The sequence below is a fragment of the Pan troglodytes genome, chromosome 4 (assembly GCF_028858775.2).
Source record: "Pan troglodytes isolate AG18354 chromosome 4, NHGRI_mPanTro3-v2.0_pri, whole genome shotgun sequence".
Taxonomy (NCBI): Eukaryota; Metazoa; Chordata; class Mammalia; order Primates; family Hominidae; genus Pan; species Pan troglodytes.
This window is the reverse complement of record NC_072402.2, coordinates 1,458,880-1,484,884: the sequence shown is the minus strand read 5'-3', so window position 1 is coordinate 1,484,884 and position 26,005 is coordinate 1,458,880. Positions and strand designations below refer to the sequence as shown.

At 49.0% G+C, this 26,005-nt stretch overlaps 1 protein-coding gene across 8 annotated transcripts in view; it reads left to right on the top strand.

The window, feature by feature from the left end:
- The window catches only part of ZDHHC11 (zinc finger DHHC-type containing 11), an 84,790-nt gene that overhangs the window by 32,616 nt on the left and 26,169 nt on the right, over positions 1 to 26,005 (top strand). For 4 of the 8 annotated variants that reach the window (XM_063811047.1, XM_063811048.1, XM_063811049.1 and 1 more), the window contains exons 4-10: positions 443 to 709; positions 3,965 to 4,089; positions 6,690 to 6,845; positions 10,004 to 10,119; positions 13,713 to 13,747; positions 21,482 to 21,569; positions 25,057 to 25,091. In XM_063811047.1, the coding sequence (XP_063667117.1) occupies positions 443 to 709; positions 3,965 to 4,089; positions 6,690 to 6,845; positions 10,004 to 10,119; positions 13,713 to 13,747; positions 21,482 to 21,569; positions 25,057 to 25,091 (822 nt within the window). Of the gene's footprint in view, positions 1 to 442; positions 710 to 3,964; positions 4,090 to 6,689; positions 6,846 to 10,003; positions 10,120 to 13,712; positions 13,748 to 21,481; positions 21,570 to 25,056; positions 25,092 to 25,594; positions 25,725 to 26,005 lie in introns of those variants that run through there. The other 4 variants (XM_063811051.1, XM_054684128.2, XM_063811053.1 and 1 more) reach the window with 2 other exon arrangements.

Genomic DNA, 26,005 nt, shown 5'->3' with positions numbered 1-26,005 from the left:
TCCCCTGGAATGAAACGCAGCAGCACTCAGGCATGTTTGGTCCTCAGTGGATTTTGCGCATGAGTTCCCTCCCCTGAGGTCCCGGGGCAAGAGAGCACTGCCTTTCTTGGAGATTTTTAAGACAAGCCCCTAGGAAAGAGGGAGGTAAGGGTTCCAGTGTTTCCAGGGGCCCTGGAGGCCTCTGTGATGGCCTAGGGGATGGCTACAGGGCTGCTATCGGCTGCAAGGGAGGCCCTGTAGGCACAGGTGGGATCCAAGCCCCCGGCCTCAACTCCTGGAACCATGGGGCAGGCGCGGCCTCCTCCAGGGCCATGACCCAGAGTGAGGCTGGTGTAGGATGGCTGGTGGGGGGGGTCTATGCTCAGGGCAACCACAGACACAGCTCCTCCTGCTCTGTGGCTACCTCTGCCCACAGCTGCCCTGCTTCTCCTGCTCCCCACAGGCCTCAACACCCTCCCCCAGCCTCCCATTCCCTGCTGGATGCCCTCTCCCCAGGCCACACAGGGCTGGTTCCTCCGAGGCACCTGGCTTCCAGTGATGGATCTCTGGCCCTGCCCCAACCTGCGCACGTGGGGCCTGACAGGCATTCCCCGATTCATCCCTCCAGGAACAAGAAAACCAAACACTGCATTTCCTGCAATAAGTGTGTGTCTGGCTTCGACCACCACTGCAAATGGATCAACAACTGCGTGGGAAGCCGGAATTACTGGTGAGGGGCACAGCGGGGATGGCCGGCACGGGCCAGGCTTGGGGGAATTTGGAAGGGAGGGGTCTGTGGGCAGGGGTCCTCGTGTTGAAAGGGTGGAGGGTCCTCTTGGGGCCGCGTCCCTGTCCTGATGTGGTGGCGCTTGGTGCCTGCATGCCCCGGCCTCCTGTCTGGCTCTGGGGCTGTGGTGCAGCCATCCCTGGACAAGCTCATCGGCACAGAGTAAGTCCCTGGAGGTCCCCCATGGGCACTTGCGGGGCCACACTGGCTGAGGCCTCCTGACCACGCTGTCCTGGGCTAGGCTGCCTTCTCTCCACCCAGGCAGAGGCCCATCCAGCACAAGGGTGGGGCCACGGAAGGGCAGTGGGCACCCAGCGCAGATGGGTGAGAGGTGTTTCCCCTGAGCATGATGGAGACTCACAGACGAGAGGTGTTTCTCCTGAGCATGGTGGAGACGCAAGGACGAGAGGTGTTTCCCCTGAGCACGGTGGAGGCTCATAGACGAGAGGTGTTTTCCCTGAGCACAGTGGAGGATCCAGGGACTCTCAAGGCCCCGCGTGCTGAGCCCTGGCTGTCTGCAGCACTGTGTTGTGAAGATCACCAGGGAAAAGAACCACGCCTGCTCCCCAGCTACTCTGTGCTGACCTGAAAGAGGCCTTGGTGTGCGTGGGAGTGGGGACCAACGTTGCCTGTCACAGGACGCACCAGGGGGTCCCGGCCCTGCCTCCCTGCCATCCCATCTGGAGCACAGCATGTGTCCAGAGAGGCTGAGCAGCCCGGCAGGGACAGAGAGGTTGCATGACCGCACAGCGAGTCCAGAGGCTGCGTGAGATGGTAGGGGCCGGGGAGACCCACCCGCCTCCTCCCCTGGAGAAGAGCAGCTCCACGATGGCCAAGGTGGGGCCAGCTCCTCTGGCTCACGCTAGCCCCAGGTGCCACTTCCTTCTGGACTCATTCTGCTCTGGTGCCTGGAGCTGGCTCAATCTGGCGGGTCCTGGTGGGGAAGGTGAGGGGGTGAGGGCCCACAGGCAGGTGGCAAGGGTCTGCCTTCCTCAGGAGGGGCGCTGGAGAGGGACCACGTGGGCGCGAAGTATACACACCACCTGTGTGTGGGAAAGGGGCGTCAGGAGAGCAGGGCTGGGGTCATGGGCGCCCTCGGCTCCAGGCCACAGCCAACACCGGCATCTGTGCCAACCTCGCTTCTGTCCCTTCATCCGCCAGAGGCGGAGAGAGCAACGGCATTGAGAGCAAGATGAGGAAAGTTGAGGAGCTGATGGCAGAGCCCCCGCAAGGGACGCCGAGCTGATGGCGGAGCCCCTGCGGGGAGGCCCAGCTGACGGCAGAGCCCCTGTGAGGGAGGCTGCATCCTTCGTAGTGATAAGAGAGGAAGGGGGACGGAAAGAAGGCAGGCGGCCCTGGTGTCCTGGGAAGACTGCGAGCGCTGGCCTCGGACTCTGCAGGTTAAACACGGGCAGCAGGGGCAGGAGGCTGTGCTAACCAAGAGGAGAGCGGCCCTGGGTGCTGCGGGGAGAGCAGGCCCCGCGTGAATGGCTCTGCCCCATCCTGTGGGCTTTGGTCTCTGTGGTCTCTGGTCTCTGTGGTCTTAGAGACCCGCCTTCTTTCCTGGATGAAGAGGGGAGTCCTGTCCAGAGAGTAGGATGAGGATGAGGGGTCTTTACTCCCCACAAGTGGGCTCAAGCCCAGGAGGACTGGGGGCAGGGTAGGGCATGTCCACTGCCTGGAGGGGCTGCTGCTTGGGAAACCTAAGCTGTGAGAGGGAAGGCAGTATGAGGGAGCAGCAGTCAGGGAGCCGCTCACGCCCGGAGCCACCCCTCACCCCTGGATTATCCAGAAGACTCTTGGAGGGAGGAGGAGCGCGGGGAAGGCAGCTGTGCCCTAACTGCGTCTTCGGACGACTGCGGCATTCATGCTCTGGCCTTCAGTTGAAAATAGAAAAAGGGATTTAAACAAGCTTAGGTGAACATAATACAATGGAAAGGATTAAAGGAGGTTAAAGGATACTTTTTAAAAAATATCATCGTGGCAGAAAGACCAAGGGAAGATGGTTTAGTCAAAGTATGTTCCAGGAACTGCTGCCCAGAATTGCTTTTTGTGGATGGATTATTCTCTGCATCTTTTGAGCAAAGACGAGAGACTGGGAGTGGATTTGGTCTCACGTCTACAGCATGGACATCGCTTTTGGCTCAGATTTGCACGAGACCCTTGGAGAAGGGGGGACTGCAGCCGAGGAGTGGCCGGGCTCCTCCAGGGCCTCCTCAGCCCGAGTTCCCTTTGGGTGCAGAGATCCAGGTCCCTGAGCCTGCAGGCCCTCCTGGGTGCCACGGCACTCTCATGGCTCTCCCCTTCCCTGGCTTCAGTGCCTTTGCCTAGCGTGGTGCCACGGAGACCCCAGCACAGACCATGCTCAGGGCCCCCTGAGGGGACCCAGCCCGCGTGCTCCTTGGCTGGTAGGGAGGCCTGTCTGCATCAGGTGGAGTCGGGAGGTGCGGGCAGAGGCCCCAGAGCTGTGACACTGGAGACGCCGTGTGACCCTCATGCTTCGCTGGTAGGCTTGGGCGAGTCACACCGCATCTCTGACCTCACTTTCCCCACTCGTGAAAAGGGCTGGTTCCCCCTCCTCACAACCTCCTTGTTCCTTGTGGGGATTAAAGGCAATGACGTTTGCAAGAAGCGCTGCCTGAATTGTCGGGCGGTGTGCTGGTGGGAATGTCCCACGGCCACCCCTCTCCAGCGAGAGGCCTGGAGACCTGGGGGGGCGTCACAGGACAGCACAGAGACAGGAGCCTGAGCTTCCAGGCACGGTTGAGAGCGGGGTTTGAGGCCAGCGTTGGGCGGTGGCCAGGCGCCCTCAAGTGGACGCCCACACTGACCTGTCACCTCCACCCTGCGGGCTCCAGATGCCCTGCGCGTCCCCATCCCTGCCTCTGCACCCCCTACACCTGCCCTACATGCCCCCGCCCCTGCCCTGGATGCCCTGCGTGTCCCTGCCCCTTCCTCCCTGCCCCCACACCTGTCCCACATGCCCCGCATGCCCCTGCACGTCCCATGCCTGCCTTTGTGTGTCCCCTGCCCGTGTCCCCCACGCCCACCCCTGCCCACCCTGTGCCCCCCCCGCCCCTGCGCCCCCCACACCTGCCCCTGCGCCCCCACACCTGCCCCTGCGCCCCCACACCTGCCCCTGCGCCCCCACTGCTCCCACGTCCCCACCCCCATGCCTGCCTGTGTGTCTCCCGGCAGGTTCTTCTTCAGCACTGTGGCCTCGGCCACAGCTGGCATGCTCTGCCTGATTGCCATCCTGCTGTACGTCCTCGTCCAGTACCTTGTGAACCCCAGGGTGCTCCGCACGGACCCCAAGTATGAAGGTACGTGGCCGCCGCTCTCAAGGGGCCTCATCCTCGCCTCCAGCCGTCTTTCCAGGTGGTAGTATCGGGTCTGGGGTGGTCGGCCCCTCTTGTCCCAGGGAGAGGCCGGGGCAGGCAGCCCCAGGCAGGCTCTGACCTGGCCCGATGGCAGCAGCCCAGTGTCCACACAACTCAGCAGCCCCCAGCGCACAGGAGGCAGGCTCAGGGAGAGCACTGGCCACGCTGCTCTGTGGATGCTGCCAGGTCGTGTCAGGCGAGAGACAGTGGGGTCCACCTCTGCCCCTGCCCTCCGCAGTCAGCCCTGTAGCACCTGTCACACCATCCTGTGGGGCCATGTAGCTGTGGGAGGGTGGGGGTGCCCATCCTGCAGGAGCAGCCCATGGGGAGGGAGAGTGGAGGCAGCGCTGAGGGTGCTGGGCTGCAGGCTGCGGTGCGCTGAGGCCCTTGGCCAAGTGGGCCCGGAGCCTGGGCCTCGGGAACCGATGCTCACACTGAGCCACTGGAGAGACGTGGCGGTGAGGACTGTGGGCTCCAGAGGCGAGTCCACGCCTAACCCAGATCCCATAATGCCAGCATCCTCGGGAAATGGGCCTGCGGCTGTGACTTAATATCTGATGTGGGAGGGTCATGCTGGGATGTCCCAGTGGGTCCAAATCCAGCCACGAGTGTGCTTGTAAGAGAAAGGAGAGACGCAGAGGGGAGGCGGCCTCGTGAGGATGGAGGCAGGGGTGGAGTCACACAGCCATAGCCCAGGGTCGCCCGGAGCCACAGGAGCTCGCAGAGGTGGGAGACCTCGCTGGACCCTGCGGAGGCAGCGTGCCCACCTGTCCTGCAGCTGGACGTCAGAGCCCTGCCTGCCTCAGACTGCAAGAGTCTACTGTAGAAGCTGCCCCCACCCGCCACCCGCCACCACTTGATGTATTTATCACAGCAGTGCTGGGACCCTGACCAGGAGGACCTGGGCCAGAGAAGCCCCTCGGGGTGCAGGACAAGACTGCCAGTCTCAGCCCCATGCATGGCTGTACCCGCACTGCACACAGCCTGGGTGGCGAGACAAGGAGGACTTGCCTGCCCCTTGTTCCAGAACATTCCAGAGCCAACATGGTGTGACATTTTTTTCAAGGATGAGCTTTGCCAGCTCCATGTGGAAGGCCCTAAAGCTCCTCCTTCCACTTCGAAGCATGACTGATGCCTCCAGGGCCTCACAGCCACTTCTGAAGCACTTCCTGAAAGCCAGCTCCACCCTGGCTAGGCCCTGACCTCGGCAGACCCAAGCCCAGGACGATGCCTGTTGCGTTCTTCTCCCCGCTGTAGCAAGTCACCTTCCCCAGCAGCCACCATGTTGTCTGGGCTCTCCCTGTGGGGGATGCCAGGGGAAAGTGAGAGAGCAGAGGTGGCCAAGATGGCATGTGCTGCCTTCTCTCCTGGAACATGCTGCTTCCACATGGCAGTGCCAGTGTCTCCGTGTGAATTCATTGATTGTGGCTTGAGCGAATTCCTGGGTTTGCTGTTCCAGATGATTCTGCAGGGCTTCAAAACCAGCAGAGCCCTGAGCAAAGCAGCTCCTTGTTCTCATGGGCTGAACTCATCATGATGTCCCTGGCTAAGGGGGGCAGCATGGGGTCCAGCCCGGCCCAGGCACATGGAGCTGCAGTCCTGTCAGGCTGAGTGTGGTGTTTGCCTTCTAGGATGGCCCCCGAGGCCGCCAGTTCCAGACAGGGTCTGTCACCCAAAGACATCCATGCTGAGTCACCCAAAGACATCCATGCTGAATCCATCCCTCTGCCATTCTGCCTTGCCCGACCCTCTGCCATTCTGCCTTGCCCAGCCCTCTGCCATTCTACATTACGCCTGATTTTTGGAAGTGTTGTGGTTTTGAGTGTTGGCAGCCCAGTGTCACAGAGGACCATATCTTAGAAATGACCCCCCAGGCGGGAGCTGTGGCTTTCCTGTTCTATTTGAAGACAGCTGTTTTAGGGTGCAGCGGGTCCAGGGACACAGAGTGGGCCATGAGCAAGGGATGGGTGCTGGGGCCTGGCAGAGATGGCAGGCGCTGTGACCCCGGCACTTAGGAAGGGGTGGGTGCTGTGACCGTGGCACTAAATAAGGAAGGGATGGGCACTGTGACCCTGGCACTTAGTGAGGAAGGAGGGGTGGGCACTGTGACTCTGGCATTTAGTGAGGAGGGGGGGGTGGGCGCTCTGACCCCGGCACTTAGTAAGGAAGGGGTGGGCACTGTGACTCTGGCATTTAGTGAGGAAGGGGGGGTGGGCACTGTGACCCCGGCACTTAGTGAGGAAGAGGTGGGCCCTGTGACCCCAGCACTCAGGAAGGGGTGGGCACTGTGACCCCGGCACTTAGTGACCCTGTTGGAGCCTCACCTCCCAGATCCATAAAGCAGGGATCATGAAAACCAACCGCAGTCAGCAGGGCCCATGGGGCACTCAGGTAAGGGAGGTGTCCACCAGAGCAGGGAGGCATCCCTCCCACTGGCTGTTCCCACGCCACCCCATCCCCAGCAAGCTCTGGTCTGTGACGTCCGCCTGATGTGGCACCCGTCAGCAGGTGCTGGACACACTGTCTCTCCATTGTCTCCCCAGATGTCAAGAATATGAACACGTGGCTGCTGTTCCTCCCCCTGTTCCCGGTGCAGGTGCAGACCCTGATAGTCGTGATCATCGGGATGCTCGTGCTCCTGCTGGACTTTCTTGGCTTGGTGCACCTGGGCCAGCTGCTCATCTTCCACATCTACCTGAGTATGTCCCCCACCCTAAGCCCCCAATCCCCCCAAGGCTGGGTGGTCAGAGTTGCTCATCTTACACCTCTACTTGAGTATGTCCCTAACCCTGAGCCCCCCACACCTGGGGCCAGAGTCTTTGTCCCCCGTGTACGCATGTGTTCAGGGTCAGCCTCTTCCAGAAGTGAGATCATGGACAAAAAGGGCAAATCACAGGAAGAAATTAAATCCATGAGGGCCCAGCAGGCCCAGCAGGCCCAGCAAGAAGCTGAACTCATGCCGAGACCTGCAGGAGCACTGCCAGGTGCTTGAAGTAACAAGTTTAAAATGTTCAGAGACAGTGGAATGGGATCTACTAGGCAAGAACAGGATATTATGAAATAAGAACAATGGAATGGAATCTATTAGGCAAGAACAGGACATTATGAAATAAGGACAGGTGGACTTCCAAAAGCACAAGTAGAAATTCTAACAATGAAAAATATTACAGGCAGGTCACCCACTAACCAAACAACTGAAGCCAGAGCTGGTGGTCTTGCTGAGTCTCACAGTGGGCACAGCGGTAGGCGGTCAGTCATGTTGCTGAACGAGGGAGGGTAAACTCCCCAGCCCCAAGGAAACTTGTTGTTGGGAGTAACAACAACCTCCCTGCTCCTGGCACCAGCCATTTTGGTCATGGTGGGCCAGCTGCAAAGTGTCTTCCATTCTCTGGGCAGTGGTGGCCCCGAGGCTGTGGCCTCAGGGGGTTTCTGTGGATGCGGGCAGCAGAGTGTGTCCAGGCCAGCGCCCAAGAATGCCCTGCTCCTGACAGCTTGGCCAACCCCTGGTCAGGGCAGAGGGAGTTGGGTGGGTCAGGCTCTGGGCTCACCTCCATCTCCAGAGCAGCCCCTGCCTGCAGTTGTGGCCAGAACACCCAGCTCAGAATGAACACACCCCACCAAGAGCCTCCTTGTTCATAACCACAGGTTACGCTACAAACCACTGTCCCCACACAACCCTGGGGATGTTTTAAAACACACACCTCTAACTCACATCTTACAGTCACTGTTGTCTTGCTTGAGGGTTGAATTTTTTTCAATGAAAGTGCAATGAAAATCACTGGATTAAATCCTACGGCCACAGTGCTGAATGTGCTGTTTTCAGAGTTTTAATTTTGGATGTCAAGGCCAGTGCCTGTATAGAATAGGTGCTTAGGATATGTTTACTGAATGGAATGGAACTAAAGCCTCAGGTGTAACTTCATGGAGATGCGTGTCTGCCTTGTAGAATGTTATAGGCTGCCTGTTCCTGAAGCTGAAACCCTTAAGAGTGAGAAGTCATTTGGGCCTCCTTCAAAACTCTCCACCCCTCTTAGAATCAGGAATATTTTTTAAAGTACTTTCTAGAATTATCTAGCAATCTCTCTTATATTTAAATATTTTTGGGTTTACCACCTATGAAGGCTTTTCTGGAGTTTCACTCCACCCAGAATTCATCATCTGTCCTTATCAGGAAATCTCTCACCCTCAGATGCTTAGAGTCAGGGTGAGTCCCCCCACAACAGGAGAATCGGCCGAGGTTGGGCCGAGGCCACATGGTCTTATCCACATGTGCCGCAGATTAAGGGATGCTCAAACTGCCCAGTAATACAAAGTCTGCACTTGTCATTTTTTTCCAACTTTGTGTATAAAATGTTTCCCTGGGTTAAAATAGTCAATGCCCACTGTGTGCTGAGCACGTGGGGGGCTGCAGGCTCCTTTGGGTGAGGCATGGTCACCTGCACGCTGCGGGGAGAGGATGAAGAATGAGACACAAACAAGTGTGGCTGGCCCTTGTGCTGCGGAGAAGCTGGCCCTTGCCTCAGGCGGCAGAGCAGGGAAGTGCAGTGGGCCTGAAGCCATGCGGGGCTGGGAGGGACGACCTGGTCTGTCCTCTGAGCCAGGCGCTGCACTTGGAACGGGCTTCTTGAACGCAAAGCCCAGACCAAGTGTGGCAGAAACATGAAGGGACAGGCAGGCGGCTGCTGTGGGCGGGAGGCAGGATGCCTGGAAGCAGGACGCCCAGGCCCGTCCCCACCCCCGTGACCCAGAGCCTCCCTGGGCAGTGACTCCGGGATGGCCAGGAGCTTCTTCTCTACCTCACAGGACTGGAGAGGCTGTGGTGAGACGCATCCTGTGAGGGCTGGGCTGGCCGCAGGCTCCCCAGGGCGCCCACCGCCATCTGCTCCTCACTGCAAATAGGCCTCTGTGGGCGGCCGTGCCAGTCTCCAGAAATAGTCACAAGACATCGGCTCTCATGGTGTTGGTGTTTAGGGAAAGAAGCATGGAGAGTTTGGCCCCTCCATGGAAGCTCGTGGCTGAAATAGGTGCAGAGCCCATTTTATTAACGTTTGTTAAGACGGCTCTTTTAGATAAACGGGTGTATCAGGTTTTGCTTTGCTTCCCTGGGCTGCTTTGCTGCCCGCAGGACAGGCCGGGTGGATGGTGCTCTGGCCGGCCTGCTGAGCTGTCCTGTGGGCACTGCGCAGGGCTACAGGGATGGTGACCTGTCTCAGCGCCATCAGAGGCTGTGCTGAGTGGCACTCACAGCACTTGTGTTCACCTCCTGGGCCTGAGGCTCTGAGCACGCTCAGGAGTGTGTGATCCCAGGACCCGCTAGCCAGCTCCTCGGGGTGGTTGCCCCACTGCGTGGTCCTCCGACTGTGGGGTCTCTGTGCATCCCCCAAGGTGCGCCCCACCCAGTGTCCAGATGTGGGGAACCCCACAGGCCACCTGGACCCTCAGACAGAGCGGCCCCTCCTGAACTGGCCTCTTACCCCTGCCAGCAATCCCAGGGCATCTGGAGCAGCCTCTCAGGCTGCATGGTATGGGGGACCCAGGTCTGTGAGAGACAGCTCATCTCTGACACCACTAACAATGCAGCTCAATGAGGCCTTGGCAGGCAGGGGGCCATGGGTCAGCACCGTTCCCCAGGTCGCAGCTGCAGACCCCTCCTGCTGACCATCAGCTAGCTGCAGACCTGGGCCCACAAGGCACCTGCACTCATCCTGACCTCACAGGGCCTGCATGTTGAGCGGAGCAGTTCTCCCTGTGCAGGGGCCGGATCAGTGGCACTGGCCACTCTGCTGAGCTGTCCTGTGGGCGCCGTGCAAAGCCGCAGGGCTGGTAACTTGTCCTGTTCCTCCTTTTCCCTTTCCAGAGGCCAAGAAGATGACCACCTTTGAGTATCTCATTAATACCCGCAAAGAAGAGAGTTCAAAACATCCAGCAGTGAGGAAAGATCCATACGTGCAAATGGACAAAGGATTTCTCCAGGTACCACCTGTCTCTCTGCTCCATTTCTCCAGGCCTGGGACAATGTCTAAGGTCACTCGGTGGTTGGTACTCTCAGCCATGCTCCTTTACTTCAGGGCCGATGCAGCCCGTGGACTCTGCTGTGTGTGTGTGTCTGTGTGTGAGGCTCTGTGCATGGCTGTGTCTATGTGTCTTTGTGAACATAAACACCAGTCATGCACCACGGACTTCCTAGTGCAAAGATAGGAAAGGAACTGAGTCTCCTGGACATTTCTATACTGCACTATACATCCTCCAAAGTTGAAATGTGCTTTTTGCATCTTTTTTTTTGAGACAGAATCTCGCTCTGTTGCCCAAGGTGGAGTGAAGTGGTGAAATCTCAGCTAACTGTAGCCGCCACCTCCTGGGTTCAAACAGTTTGCCTGCCTCAGCCTCCCAAGTAGCTGGGATCACAGATGTATGCCACTACGCCCCACTAATTTTTGTACTTTTAGTAGAGACGTGGTTTTGACATGCCAGGCTGGTCTCAAACTTCTGGCCTCAGGTGATCCGCCTGCCTTGGCCTCCGAAAGTGCTGGGATTACAGGCATGAGCCACTGTACCTGGCCTGAAACATGATTTTTAACTTAAGGAAGTTAGTTCCCTTTCCAGTGAAGTGACATGAATTATTATAACTAACTCAAGAAGACATAGAAAGTCTAAATAGACATAGAACAGCCAAGAGACTGAAGTACTAATTTAAAATCTCCCGGTGAAGAAAAATCCCAGGCCTGTAGTCTTCACGCATGAATTCCAGCAAAGATTTAAAGAAAAAATACAATACCACCTACACACAGACTCTTTCAGAAAACAGAGAAGGAAGCAACACTTCCCAACTCATTCAGCAATGCCACTATCAACCTGACACCAAAGCCAGATATTCGTAAGCCAATACATTCAGGAAACACAGGCAGAGATCACTGATAAGACCTGGGGAAACCAAATTGAGCAGCATGGGGCAGGACTGTGCACTGTGGCCAAGTGATATCACTCCAGGGGTAAGCAGTGGCTTAAGGCCTAGGAATCAATGACTACAGCTCAGCACGTTAGTCCAATAGAGAACGGTAACCATGCAATCATGCCAATCAATGCAGAAAAGGGTTTGTTAACAGCAAGTTCCCATTCATGATTTTTAACAAATCTCAGTGACCTAGGAATGATAGGAAAGCACCCTGTGTACCTGACATGACATTTACTGGTGAAAGGCTGGTGACCCTCTCTTGGAGGCTGGGCACAGGTGATGACGCCCTTTCCTCCTACTTTTGACATCACAGTCACATTCCAGCCAGCACAGCGCAGCAGGGAAAATGAAGGCACACAGAATACAAAATAAAACTGTGTTTATTTGCAGGCAACGAAACCTAAAAGTATGTTTTAAGACCTAGTTAAGATAATTAAATCACTTAACAAGGATGTGGGGCACATATTAAAATACACACTCGCACATCTCTATCCACCAGCAATGAAAAATCCGGGTTATATTTTTAAAATTTCCTTTCATAGTCTAATACAAAAAGAATAAATTTAACAAACCTTGTGCAAATATGTACACTGAAAGCTACACACCATGACTGAGAGAAGTCAGAGATGCTCTATTAAGTGAAAAGGTGTACAGCATTCATAGATTGGAAAAAAATACTATTAAAAGGGCAATTTTCCCCAAAACTTATCTACAGATTTACCACAATCCCTGCTGAACCCCAGCAGGCGTCTGTTTTAGCAGAAATGACAAGGTGGTCCTAAAATGTATATGCAAATTCGAAAGACCTAGGCTACTGTACTAGCCAAATGATTTTGAGAAAAAATGAAATTGGAGAACTTACACAACCAGACTTTAAATGTTACTATAAAGCTGTAGCACTAAAGACAGGTGGCGCTGACATAGAGAGAGACATAAAGCTACAGTAATAACAACAGTGTGGCGCCGACAGAGACAGATATAGAGAAATGGACCAGAAGAAAGGTCCAAAGTTAAAGCTTTCATTTATGGTCAATTGACTTTAAATAACGGTACTAAAATCATTAAATGGGGAGAAATTATAGTTCCACAAGTGGTACTAGAACAATTGGATATCCACATGGAAAAGAAAAAAGAATGATTGAGTTCTTCATACCTGTACAAAGATTACCCAGGATCACTTCATTCCCCACAGAAGAATTAGCCCCAAATCCATCTGACACCTAAACTTAAAAGCTGAACATAGAACACTTCTAGAAACAAGCATAGAATGAAATCTCTGTGATCTTTAGTGAGACAAAGCTTGTCTTTGATCTGACACCAAAATCACTGCCTATTAAAAAAAAAATCATAGTTTGGACTTCACCAAAATTGAAAATATTTGCTCTTCAAAAGTCACCATTAAGAAAATAAAAATACAGGCACACATGAGAGATACTGCAGGTTTGGTTTTAGAAAGCCACAATAAAGTGAACATGTCAGTAAAGCAAGTCACATGAATTTCTGGTTTCCCAGTGCTTATAAAAGTTACATTTACATGACGTGTGCAACAGCGTTATGTCTAAAAACTATGTATCTGAATTAAAAGTGCTTTACTGCTAAAAGCTGCTTACACAGACGCTTGAAGTGAGCACACACTGCGGGGAAAATGGTGCCGACATACTTGCTTGACCAGGGTCACCACAAACCCTCAATTTGTGAAAAAACAGTATTTGTGAAGTGCAGTAAAGCAAAGCACAGTAAAGCCAGGTGTTCATTCCTGTGCAAGCCACAGGCAAAGAAAATATTTTCAAGTCTTAGACTGATGTCCGGAATACACAAAGACACAAAGAGCTTTCAAAGTGCAATTGTAAAAAAACAACAAACAAACAAAAACATAAACAAACAGAAAACCCAGTTTTTCAAATGGGCAAGAGGGCTGGACACAATGGGAAGCACCTATAATCTCAGTGCTTTGGGAGGCCAAGCAAGAGGATTGCTTGAGGCCAGGAGTTCAAGACCAGCCTGAACATCTCTACAAAAATAAATAAAAATACATACATACATACATACATATAAAAAATGGGCAAAAGATTTGAACAAACTCCTTACCAAGGTAGATGTAGATGTATAGATACATGGATGCCACATAAGCACATGGAAAAAAATGCTCAACATCATTCTACATCAGGCAGCTGCAAAACATCATTCTACATCAGGCAGCTGCAAATTAAAACCACAATCAGATACTACCACACACCCAGGAGAATGCTTGTCATCAACAAGACAGACACCACCGAGGGCTGGTGAAGTTGTAGAGAAATTTCAAGTCTCCTGCATTTTTTGCTAGTGGGAGTTAAATGAGGGTGTAAAGTGCCACCATATTGGAAAGCAGTTTGGCATTTCTTTAAAAGATAAATGTCTAATATATGACCAGAATCCCACTCCCAGTTTCTCACCAGAGAGAAATGAAAACACGTGCACACGTAAGTGGTTCTGAGATCTGAACTCAGGACCCAAGAGAACTCCAGGTACCATTCCTCAAAACCCAGAAATAATAGACGTGACTTTTATGTAAGAATCAGCTGCATGTCAGCAACTTCTTTTTTCATGTGACGAATTTTCTTTTGCCCCACAGCAAGGAGATGGCGCCCTGGGCTCATCTGCACAGGGGTAAGTTGCAAGGTTCCTGCAGTAGCTTGGTCGCTCTGAAGAATAGCTGTATTCTTTTCTTAACTCAAATGACTTTGGAAAATAATTCACCTATGATGAGACATTTTGAAATCATGGGATGATGCAGTAGAAGATAAAATAGTTTTGTTTAATGTTGTTAAATTATACCAAATTATCTATCTCGATGTGCTTGTCTTACTTGCAGAAACTACATTCTTCACTCCCTTCTTCATAACTAACATCTGAACTAACACACAAGAGTAAGACCCGCTTATTTATTTCTACATCTCTCCATGAACATGTGGGTAGTTGTGAGTCTGAATGTATTTCTTATGATCTCTAATAGTGTTTCATAGAAATTGTAAGCTCTGAGAGTCCAACCCATTCCTGAGTCAAGGTGCTAAGTAAATGGGAGCACTGGGAGTGCCTTGACCCGGAGCCCCACCCAACAGGGCCAGGGCTGGCTTCACAAACAGGGTTTCCAGAAGCGTCTTTGAGCTAGTGCTGTGCAGTGCGGTTCGTTTTATTTTGGAAGCTGAGAGTCAAAGGGCACGCGCATTTTCAATCTTCACAGACTCTTTCTGATTACTTTCTCACAAGGGTGGAGCAGTTCACACTTCATTCAACGCTGTCGCTCTTCTCACTCTGAAACACTAACAATATGCTTAGTTTTATTCAAAGAAATATATAATGTTTTAATATGCATTTCCTTACTACAATTACGACTGAACATTTTTGTTGTGTGAATGAATGTTCAACAGTTGGGTTATTTGGATTATCAAACGTAACAGCTCTTTGCTTATTACGAACCCTATGGGATCTTTCACAGTGTAGAGGTTGTGGACTTTTCTGAAGCCAAATTTGTTAACATTTCCTTTTGTCTTGCTTTAAAAAGGCGTCATTACTCTAAGGTTATACAAATATCCTCCAATACTCTTTGCTTATATAGTTATAACTTTTTATTTTTATTTTTATTTTTTGAGATGGAATTTCACTCTGTCACCCAGGCTGGAGTGCAGTGGTGTGATCTCGGCTCACTGCAAGCTCCACTTCCCGGGTTCGTGCCATTCTTCTGCCTCAGCCTCCCTAGTAGCTGGGACTACAGGCGCCGGCCACCACACACGGCTAATTTTTTTGTTTGTTTGTTTTTTTAGTAGAGATGGGTTTCACCCTGTTAGCCAGGATGATCTCGATCTCCTGACCTCATGATCTGCCTGCCTTGGCCTCCCAAAGTGCTGGGATTACAGACGTGAGCCACCCCACCAGTCCTAGTTATAATTTTTATTTTTATGTTATTTCGATAGTTTTGGGGAACAAGGTGTTTGGTTGCATGGAAAAGATTTTTAGTGTTGATTTCTGAGATTCTGGTGCCCCCACCACCCGAGCAATGTATACGGTTCCCAATGTGTAGACTTTGATCCATCACCCTCCTCCCACCACTCCCCCTGAGTCCCAAAAGCCCATTACATCATTCTTATGCCTTTGCATCCTCGTAGCTTAGCTCCCACTTATAAGTGAGATACTACGATGTTTGGTTTTTCATTCTTGAGTGACTTCACTTAGAGTAATGGTCTGCAACTCCATCCAGGTTGTGTGAGTGCTGATATTTCATTCCTTTCTATGGCTGAGTAGTAGTCCATGGTATTTACATATATACAGATCACAAATATATATCACATTTTCTTTATCCACTGATTTGTTTTAGGCTGGTTTCATATTTTTGCAATTGCAAACTATGCTGCTATAAACATGTGGGTGCAAGTATCTTTTTCATAAGATAACTTCTTTTCTTCTGGGTAGATAGCCAGTAGTGGGATTGCTAGATCAGATGAGAGTTCTACCTTTAAGTTCTTTACAGAATCTCCGTACTGTTTTTTATAGTAGTTGTACTAGTTTACATTCCCACTAGCAGTGTAAAAGTGTTCCTTTTCACCACATCCATGCCAACATCTGTTATTTCTTTATTTTTAAAATTATGGCCATTCTTCCAGGAGGAAGGTGCTATTGCATTGTGGATTTTATTTGCATTTCCCTGCTAATTAGTGATGTTCAGCATTTTTTCCTATGCTTGTTGGCCATTTGTATATGTTCTGTTGAAAACTGTCTCTTCATGAATGTTGCCCACTTTTTGATGGGATTGGTTTTGTTGTTTGTTTGTTTGTTTGAGACAGAGTCTCACTCTGTCACCCAGGCTGGAGTGCAGGGGCATGATCTTGGCTCGCTGAAGCCTCTGCCTCCTGGGTTGAAGCGATTCTCCTGCATCAGGCTCCCAAGTACCTGGGATTACAGTCACCCACCAGCACGCCCAGCGAATTTTTGTATCGTTAGTAGAGACAAGTTTCACCATGTTGGCCAGGCTGGTCTTGAACTCTTGACTTCAAGTGATCTGCCTGCCCCAGCCTCTGTAAGGACTGGGATTACAGACATGAGCCACCACACCCAATTGGATGATTTGTTTTTTTTCTTGCGGATTTGTTTGAGTTCCTTTTAGATTCTGGATATTAGTCCTTTGTCAGATGTACAGATTGTGAATATTTTCTTCCTTTCCCTGGGTTCTATTTAGTCTGCTTATTACTTCTTTTCCTGTGCAGAAGGTACTTATTTAAAATAAAGATAAATTAAGATAAATTGCATCTATTTGTCTTTGTTCTTGTTGCATTTGCCTTTGGATTCTTCGTCATGAGCTCTTTGCCGAAGTCAATGCCTAGAAAAGTTTTTCTGATGATATCTTGTAGATTTTTGTATGCTTTCAGGTCTTAAGTCTTTTATCCATCCTCAGTTGATGTTTGTAAAAGGTGCGAGGAGAGGAACCAGCTTCATTCTTCACATGTGGCTTGTGAATCATCCCAGCACCTTGTATTGAATAGGATTCCTTTCCCCACTTGATGTTTTTTGTTTGTTTGTTGAAGATCGATAGGCAGTAAGTATTTGGCTTTATTTATGGGTTCTCTATTCTGTTCCATTGATCTACACACCTATTTCCATATTAGTACCCTGCTGTTTTGGTAACTGTAGCTTTGTAGTATAGTTTGAATTCAGGTAATGTGATGCCTCCAGATTTGTTCTTTTTGATTAGTCTTCCTTGGCTATCTGGGGTCTTTTTTGGTTCCATATGAATTTTAGGATTGTTTTTTTCTGTTCTGTGAAGAAAGATGATTCTGCTTCGAGGGGAATTGCATTGAATTTGTGGATTGCTTTGGCAGTGTGGTCATTTTCACAATAGTAATTCTACCCATTCACAGGCCTGGGATGTGTTTCCATCTATTTGCATTTTCTATGTTCACTTTCAGCAGGTTTTTGTAGTTTCCATGTAGAGATATTTCACCTTTTGGGTTAGGTATAGTCCTAAGTTGTTTTTTTTTTCTTTCAGCTGTTGCAAAAGGGGTTGACTTCTTCATTTGATTCTCAGCTTGGTCATTGTTGGCACATAGCAATGTTACTGATTTGTGTCCATTGATTTTGTATCCTGAAACTTTACTGAATTCATTTATCAGATTTAGGAGCTTTCTGGATGAGTATTTAGAGTTTTCTAGGTATACAACCATATCATCAGTGAACAGGGACAATTTGACTTCCTGTTTACCAATTTGGATGCTTTTTCTTTCTCTTCTCTGATTGCTCTGGCTAGGTCTTCCAGTACTGTGTCGAAAGGAAGTGGTGAAAGTGGGCATCCTTGTCTTATTCCAGTTCTGAGGGGCAATGTTTTCAACTTTTCCCCATTCAGTATAATGTTGGCTGTGGGTTTGTCATAGAGGGCTTTTATTACCTTGAGGTATGTCCCTTCTGTGCTGATTTTGATGAGTGTTCTATTTATAAAGGGATGGCAGAGTTTGTCAGATGCTTTTTCTGCATCTATTGAGATCTCTGATTTTTTGTTTTTAATTCTGTTTATGTGAGGTATCACATTTATTGACTTGCATATATTAAACCATTCCTGCATATGTGGTATGAAACCCACTTGACCATGGTGTTATTATCTTTTTGCTATGCTGTTTGATTCGGTTCGCTAGTATTTTGTTGAGGATTTTTGCATCTATATTCATGAGGGATATTGGTCTGTAGTTTTCTCTTTTTGCTATGTCCTTTCATGGTTTGGGTATTAAGGTGATACTGGCTTCATAGAATGATTTATGGAGGATTCCCTCTTTATCTTTTGTAATAGTTTCCATAAGATTGGTACCAGTCCTTCTTTGGATGCCTGGTAGAATTCAGCTGTGAATACATCCTGGCTATTTTAGTTGGCAATTTTTTTATTACTGTTTCAATCTCGCTACTTGTTATTAATCTGTTACGAGTTTCTATTTCTTCCTGATTTAATCTAGGTGGGTTGTATATTTCCAGGAAGTTATCCATCTCCTCTGGATTTTCTAGTTTGTGTACATAACGGTGTTCATATTGGCCTTAAATGATCTTTTGTATTCCTGTGGTATCAGTTGTGCTATCTCTCATTTCATTTCTAATTGAGCTTATTTGGATCTTTTCTTTTTTTGCTTAATGTTGCTAATGGTCAATCAATTTTGTTTGTGTTTTCAGAAAACTGGCCTTTTTATTTATCTTTTGTGGTTTTTTGTTTGTTTGTTTGTTTGAATTTCATTTAGTTCTGCTCTGATGTTCGTTATTACTTTTCTTCTGCTGGTTTTGGGTTTGATTTGTTCTTGTTTCCCTGGTTACTTCAGGTGTGACTTTAGATTGTCTGTTTGTGCTCTTTCAGTCTTTTTGATGTGGCCATTTAATGCTGTGAACATTCCTTTTAGCATCACTTTTGCTGTGTCCTAGAGGTTTTGATAAGTTGTGCCACAGTTATTCAGTTTGAAGAACTTTTAAATTTCCCTCTGGATTTCATTGTCGACCCAAAGATCATTCAGAAGCAGTTATTTAATTTCTGCATATTTGTGTAATTTCATGGGTTCCTTTTGGAGTTAATTGTCAATTTTATTCCTTTGTGGTCTGAAAAGATACTTGATGTAATTCTGATTTTCTTAAATTCATTGAAACTTGTTTTGTGGCCTATGATATGATGTATCTTGGAGAATTTTCCATGTACTGCTGAAAAGAATGTACATTCTGCAGCTGTTGGGTAGAATGTTCTGTAAATATCTGTCAAGTCCTTTTGTTCTAGGATATAGTTTAAGTTCATTGTTTCTTTGTTGCCTTTCTGTCTTGATGACCTGTCTAGTGCTATCAGTGCAGTATTGTGTCCGACACTATAATTGTGTTTTCATCAGTCTCATTTCTTATGTCCAGTAAGAATTGTTTTATAAATTTGGCAGGTCCCTCGTTAGATGTATATATAGTTAGGATTGTGATATTTTTCCTTTTGGAGTGATTCTTTTATCATCGTATAATGTTGCTCTTTGTCTTTCTTAACTGTTGTGGCTTTAAAGTCTGTTGTGTCTGGTATCAGAATAGTTCCTCCTGCCTGCTGTTGGTTTCCATTTGTATGGAATATCTTTTCCGCCACTTTACCTTAAGTTTATTTCAGTCCTGATACATTAGGTGTGTCTCTTGAAGACAGCAGTTACTTGGTTGGTGGACTTTTCTCCATTCTTCCACTCTGTATTTTTTAGATGGTGCTTATAGGCCATTTACATTCAGTGTTAGCATTTGGATGTGAGGTACTGTTTTATTGATCATGCTAGTTGTTGCCTGAATACCTTGGTTTTTTAATTTGTGTTACTGTTTTCTCAGTCCTGTAAGATTTATGCTTTAAGGAGGTTCTGTTTTGGTGTATTTTGAGGTTTTGTTTTAAGATTTGGAACTCCTTTTAGTATTTCTTGTAGGACTGACTTGTTAGTGGCCAGTTCTGTCAGCACTTGTTGTTCTGAAACAGACATTTTCTCTACTTCATTTAGGAAACATAGTTTTGCTGAATACAAAATTATTGGCTGTTAATTATTTTGTTTGGAGAGGCTAGAGATAGGACCCCAATCCCTTCTAGTGTGTAGAGTTTCTGCTGAGAAATCTGCTGCTGATATGAGAGGTTTTCCTTTAGAGGTTACCTGATGTTTTGCCTCCCAGCTCTTAAGATTCTTTGATTTGTGTTGACTTTAGATAACCTGATGACCATGTGCCTCGGTGATGATCTTTTTGCAATGAATTTCCCAGGCATTCTTTGAGCTTCTTGTCTTTGGATGTCTAGAACTCTAGCAAGGCCAGGGAAGGTTTCCTTGACCATTTCCTCAAATAAGTTTTCCAAACTTGTGGATTTGTCTGCTTTGTCAGGAACACTATTTTTAGGTTTGGCTGTTTAACATAATCCCTAAGTTCCTGGAGGCTTTGTTCTTTTTTAAAATTAATTTTTTCCTCTTTGTCTGGCTGGGTTATTTAAAAAGCCTTGTTTTTGAGTTCTGAAGTTCTTTGTTCTACTTGTTAGATCCTGCTGTTGAAAGTTTCTGGTGCATTTTCCATTTCTCTTAGTGTGTCTTTTGTTCCAGAAGTTGTGACTGTGTTTTCTTTAGGATCTCTATTTCCCTGGAGCATTTTTCATCTATATCCTGTATTGATTTTTAAATTTCTTTAAGTTGGTTATCACCTGTATTTGGTATCTCCTTGAGTAGTTTAATAATCAACCTTCTGAATTCTTTCCAGCAATTCTGATTTTCTTCTTGGTTTGGATCTCTCACTGGGGAGCTAGTGTGGTCTTTTGAGGGTGGAATAGAGCCCTGTTTCATGATATTACCAGGATTACTTGTCTGATTCCTTCTCATGTGTGTAGATTATTTCAGTGGGAAAATCTGGAACTCAAGGCTGCTGGTCAGATTCTTTAGTCCCATGGGGTGGTCCCTGATTTGTGCACTCCCCCTTCCCCTAGAGATGGAGCTTCCTGCAAACCAGACAGCAGTGATTGCTATTGTTCTTCTGGGTCTCTCCACCCAGCAGGGCTACCAGGCTGGTGCTGGGGAATGTCTGCACAGAGTCCTGTGATGTGATCCGTCCTCAGGTCTCCCAGCTGTGGATGCTAGCACCTGCTCCGGTGGAGGTGACAGGGGACCGAAGCGGACTCTGTGGGGGTCCTCGGCGGTCGATAGGTTTACTGTGCTGACTTTCTCAGAGGCTGGTTATTCTAGCAGTGAAGTTGTCACATGGGCAGACTCAGGACCTCTGGTTATTCAGAATATTGCGGGAGGTGGAATAAGCTCTTGTTTTCTCCTTCCTAGGAGCAGGGTTGTTCTGTCATGAGTTGCTGTCATGTCCTGAGCTGACTGGCCTCCAGCCAGGAGGTGGCACTTTTGAGACAGCAGCAGAGTTGTCACCTGTTCTGTGGAATTTGCAGTGGCCTATGGCATCTTCCAAAGGCTCTGTGACTTTTTTTGTTTTTTCTGGTATGCTGCTGTGGTGGTTCCGGGAGTGAAAGGCCACAGTATGAGTCTCCACATGCTGTTTTGTCTCTCCATGTGGGAGCTGCACATCAGACCTGTCTCCCATCTGCCATCAACCTTCAGAACCCGTCTTAGGCACTGGTGTAGGGCAAGTCTCACACGGTGGGTGGAGGCACTGCTTTGCATTGTCCCAGTGGGAAAGAGTCATGGTCCTTTACATGAGGAGCTTCTTACATTTGCCACTGCACATAACGCAGGAGTACTTAGACAACCTCCCAGGAGCTGCTGGTCTGCAAGTTTCTGAGACATGTGTGCCCCACAGCAGTGGTGCTGACACGATGCGGTGCAGCCCCCAGTGCCACCCTGAGCCCCCCAACAAAGCTGAGATGAGTTTCTCTCCTTCCTGTCCCACCAGAGTCAAGGCCAAGAGCTCCCTGCTGATTCACAAGCACTTATGTCACTTCTGCACTTCAGTAAACCAGGATGGGGATTTGACGGCACGGGTAAGTTGCAGTCACCAGCGATGCACCCCGAGGTCAGGGCCGTGTGCAGAATATGTGGTCTCGGGTCCCCCAAGCTGAGGTTAAGGCAGTATTTAGAATGGAAGCACTCTGTGTCCAAGGGTGCTGCTCACATGGGAATGATGGTGGGTGGAGCACAGAAGAGAGATGGAGTGAGAGGCAGGAATGCTTCCCAGCTGTGGGTGACAGAGACAGATGGGTCCCAAAGTGGGAGCCCCCAGCACTGGAGCACCACCATCAGGCTGTGGTGATGGGCAGATGCCCAGGGCAGGCTCTGAAGTGCCCAGAACATGCAGTGAGGGACAGTGCTGTGATAAAGGATGGAGGGAAATTGGTAGCCATGGCAGAAGCCATGTGCTGTTTTTTTTTAAAATAAAATGCTTAGGAAAGACTGTGTGTAGGAGACAGATGGGAATAGACGATGTGTGTGTGGTCACACGTACAAGTGTACGGTGTGTGGTTGCACATATGTGGGGGGGTGTGGTTATGTGTGTGGTTTTGTGTGTGGTGTGTGGTCACATGTATATGTGTGTGAATGGTGTGTGTTTGTTACATGGACTCTGTGTCCATCCTTCACAGGAAAAGACCAGTGCGGCTGCTGGCTTTAGGGCCGCATATTTCTGTTCCTGCTCTGGGGTCAGCTTCCAGTGGTTTCTGCTGGGTCATTATTTATTTTTTAGAGATGAGATCTCACTCCATCACCCAGCATGGACAGCAGTGGTGGGATAATGGCTCACTGCAGCCTCCAACTCCTGGGCTCAAGCAATCTTCCCACCTTAGCCTCCTGAGTAGCTGAAAGTACAAGCATATGCCACCACGCCCAGCCAATTTATTTTTTATTTTTTATTTCTTAAGAGATGGGATCTCACTCTATTGTCCAGGCTTGTTTGGAACTTCTCATCTCAAGTGATTCCTTGACCTCAGCCTCTAATAGCACAGGGATTAGAGGCATGAGCCACGACGCCAGGCCGCAGGCTGGTCCTTTTGAGCAGGTTTTGTCATGGGGCCAGCTTCTGGAGGTTACAGGTGTGTTCTCCTTCCCTGTGGGGGCAGGGCCACCTCACCACACTTCCCCAGGATTTCAGGGAACAGGCTCCTGTGACTTGGAAATAAAAAGGGATCAGCCTAGGCTGGAGGAACAGCGACGCTGGTGTCCAAGCCTTGCCCCTTGCCTGCACTTCCAGCAAAGATTTGGAGACACACTCAGTGGAAATCGATTGAGCCCCCAGCCCACCCTGGCCCAGACTCAGCCACCAAAGTTCCCTCACTGCATGTGGCACACGGGCTCATGGGAGTTTCTCTGCCTGCGATTGTCCACGTTGACACCTTCTGCGCAGGTGCATTTGTGAGTCCCCTCAGTGTCTCTGCAGCATCTATGTGTGGATGAATAGTGAAGCCACATGAGGCCTGTTCTGAAGCAGAGAAGATCCGCTTAGCATCACGTTGAATCCCAAGCCCGTGTCTCCGTGGGCTCCAGGACAATCCTATGAAAGTGACACCGTCGGTTCATTGTTCACATCGGGGAGGAGAATTCCATCTGAAAATGCGCGTGACTTCACTGACACCCGCGTCCGTGGCACAGCCCTGTGCTGAGCTCCACAGTCCTACAGTCCATCACCTCCCCTTGGAGTGGGCCCACAGCTGCAGACAGTGTTTTCCAAAGAAGATGCTCTGAGTAGATGAATGGAACAAACTGGAAACTCCAGAAACAAGCCCTTCTTTACATTTCTAATGTTTGGCTTAAATGGAAGGTGCCAAGGTGAGGCAATGGGGAGACATGGAAGGGTTTGTAATGAGTGTGGTGCAGCAGCTGGATAACCACATGCCAAACACACACACACAGCTCAGTCCCACCTAGAAAGCAGTGCACAATCCATCAGAGACCTCATAGTAAGAGGGGGAAACTTTAACATTCCTACAAAAACCCTAGAATATCTCCAGGATCTTGTGTTAGGCACACTCTTCTTTGATAGATACCAAAAACACTATTTCACAAAACGGATACATTCGACTTTAAGCATTTAAAATTATTTCTTCCATTGTCACCAGTAAAAGAATGAAAACATAAGCCACAGGCTGAAATAAAATATTTACAAGTCATACGCTTTCATCCAGAATATTTAAAGAACCCTGAAAACTCAAAAGTACACAACAGCTCAGTTTTTAAATGGGTGAAAGATTGAACACGTTCTTCACCAAGGCAACAATATCCATGAGAAATAAAGCCCACAAAATGGTGCTCAACATCATTTGCCACCAGGGAACCACCAGCTAAAATCACAATAAGATACTGCTGCACCCCATTAGAGTAGCTGCAAGAAAGCAGATTAAGGATACCATCCAGGCACAAAGCTTCACACCTGAAATCCCAGAGCTTTGGGTGGCCCACAAGGCAGGAGGATCCCTTGAGGCCAGGAGTTTGAGACCAGTCTGGGCAACATAGCAAGACCCTGCCTCTAAAAAATATAAATAAAAAAAGGTGATCCATATCAAGTGTTGGTGAAGACATCGGAGAACTGGAAGTCTCATCCATTGCTGATGGGGATGAAAGATGATGCCACATCACCAAGCAGTTTGGCAAAGCTTCTGATGCTGAGCATGTATTTATCATATGAGCCAGCACTCCCACTCCCAGATTCTTACCCAAGATCAATGAAAGCAAGACTCTGTCTCTAAAAAATATAATTAAAAAGAAGATGAACAATACCAAGTGTTAGTGAAGACATCGGAGAACTGGAAGTCTCATGTATTGCTCATGGGGATGGAAAATGATGCCACATCGGCGAGCAGTTTGGCAAAGCTTCAGATGCTGAGCATATACTTATCATATGAGCCAGCATTCCCACTCCCAGGTTCTTAACCAAGAGCACTGAGAACAACATGAGTGTGCACGTGTCGCAGGTGTTTTTCTTTGCTAGAGCTTCCACAAGCAGGAACCACACATGGGGCGTTGGAACAAGAAATGTATTTTCTCACATATCTGCAGGCTGGAAGTCCCAGAGCACAGTGTCTGCAGGGTTGGTTTCTCCTAAGGCCGCTCTCCTTGCCTTGTAGATGGCCACCTGTTCTCTGTGTCCTCTCACAGTCTTCCCTCTGTCTGTGTCTTTGTTATAATCTCCCCTTCATAAAAGGACACCAGTCACTCTGGATTAGGGCTCACTCTAATAGCCTCATCTAACATCCATTACCTCTTTCAAGACCCTGTCTCCACATATAGTCACATTGTGAGGTACTGGGTGTCAGGATGTCAACCTATGAATTTGGAGGAGGATATAGTTCAGCCCATAATACAAGGATTGGGAGGAAGCGTGCTGTGTCACCACTGAGATCCTATTCCATGATCCAGGCAACCTTGAAGTACCATTACTCAGAAGTGACTGTCAGAACTGACTAGAAATGGACTTGAATTTTTTTTAAGAATAAGTTCAATGTCAATTCATTCTATGAATTTTGCTTCACTTCCCCACAGGAAGCGGATGAAGACCCGTATCCATCTGCACTTGGGTGAGTTTGTAAGTTTAATGGGATTATTTTATCTATTAGTAACATAGTTATACACTCGTCTCATCTTGAATTACTTAGGATAATATGTCATCCATTTAATGTCTTCAAATATCCTGAAGTGCCAGGAGGTGGCACTTTCGAGAGAGCAGCAAAACTGTCACCTGTCCTGTGGAATCACAGCAGCCTGCGGCTTCTTTTAAAGGCTCTGTGATTTGTTGTTTTTTTCCTGGTACGCTCCTTGGTGGTTCCTGCGGCAAAAGTCCACAGTATGAGTGTCCACATGCTGTTCTCTGTCCTGGTGGGAGCTGCACATCAGCCCTGTCTCCTGTCTGCCATCAGCCCTGCATGCTTTCACTTGATGCTTCCCAAAACAGTTGTGTTGTGTAGTGGAGATCAGAAGGGTAGTTCACACCCCTTCAGCAGCAAAGAAGCAGTCCTGAATATTGAATCTTTGCAGTTTCCATCCTAAATGCCTTGGCTGAGCCGCCATCTCCTTGTTTCAGTGATGGGCACCACAGGCCTGTAGCTTCTTAGGCTCTGGGAGGAGGCGCAGTGGAAATTGAGGTCGCCGTGAGGTCGCTCCGATGTCGCCGCACACTGTTGCTGCCTGGCTACCTTCCCATCTCTGTCATCATGGAGAGTGTGGGCAGGGGACCCCTGGCCCTCTTCCTTCTTCTCCTGCCCCGGGGGGAGCAGCAGAGAGCCAAGGGGCTGGAGGAGGGTAAAGACGTTATTCATATTTCTATTTGCTTCCTTTACACTTTGATTTTTCAGGCCAGTTGGGATTTATTGTTGTATTCAGGGAGATAAGAGATAAGGTTATTTTATCCCAACAAAGTAACTATTGGTTTTCACCTCATGTATTAAATATTGCACCTTTCCCCATCAAATTGAAAGGCCCTTTTTCTGGTTCA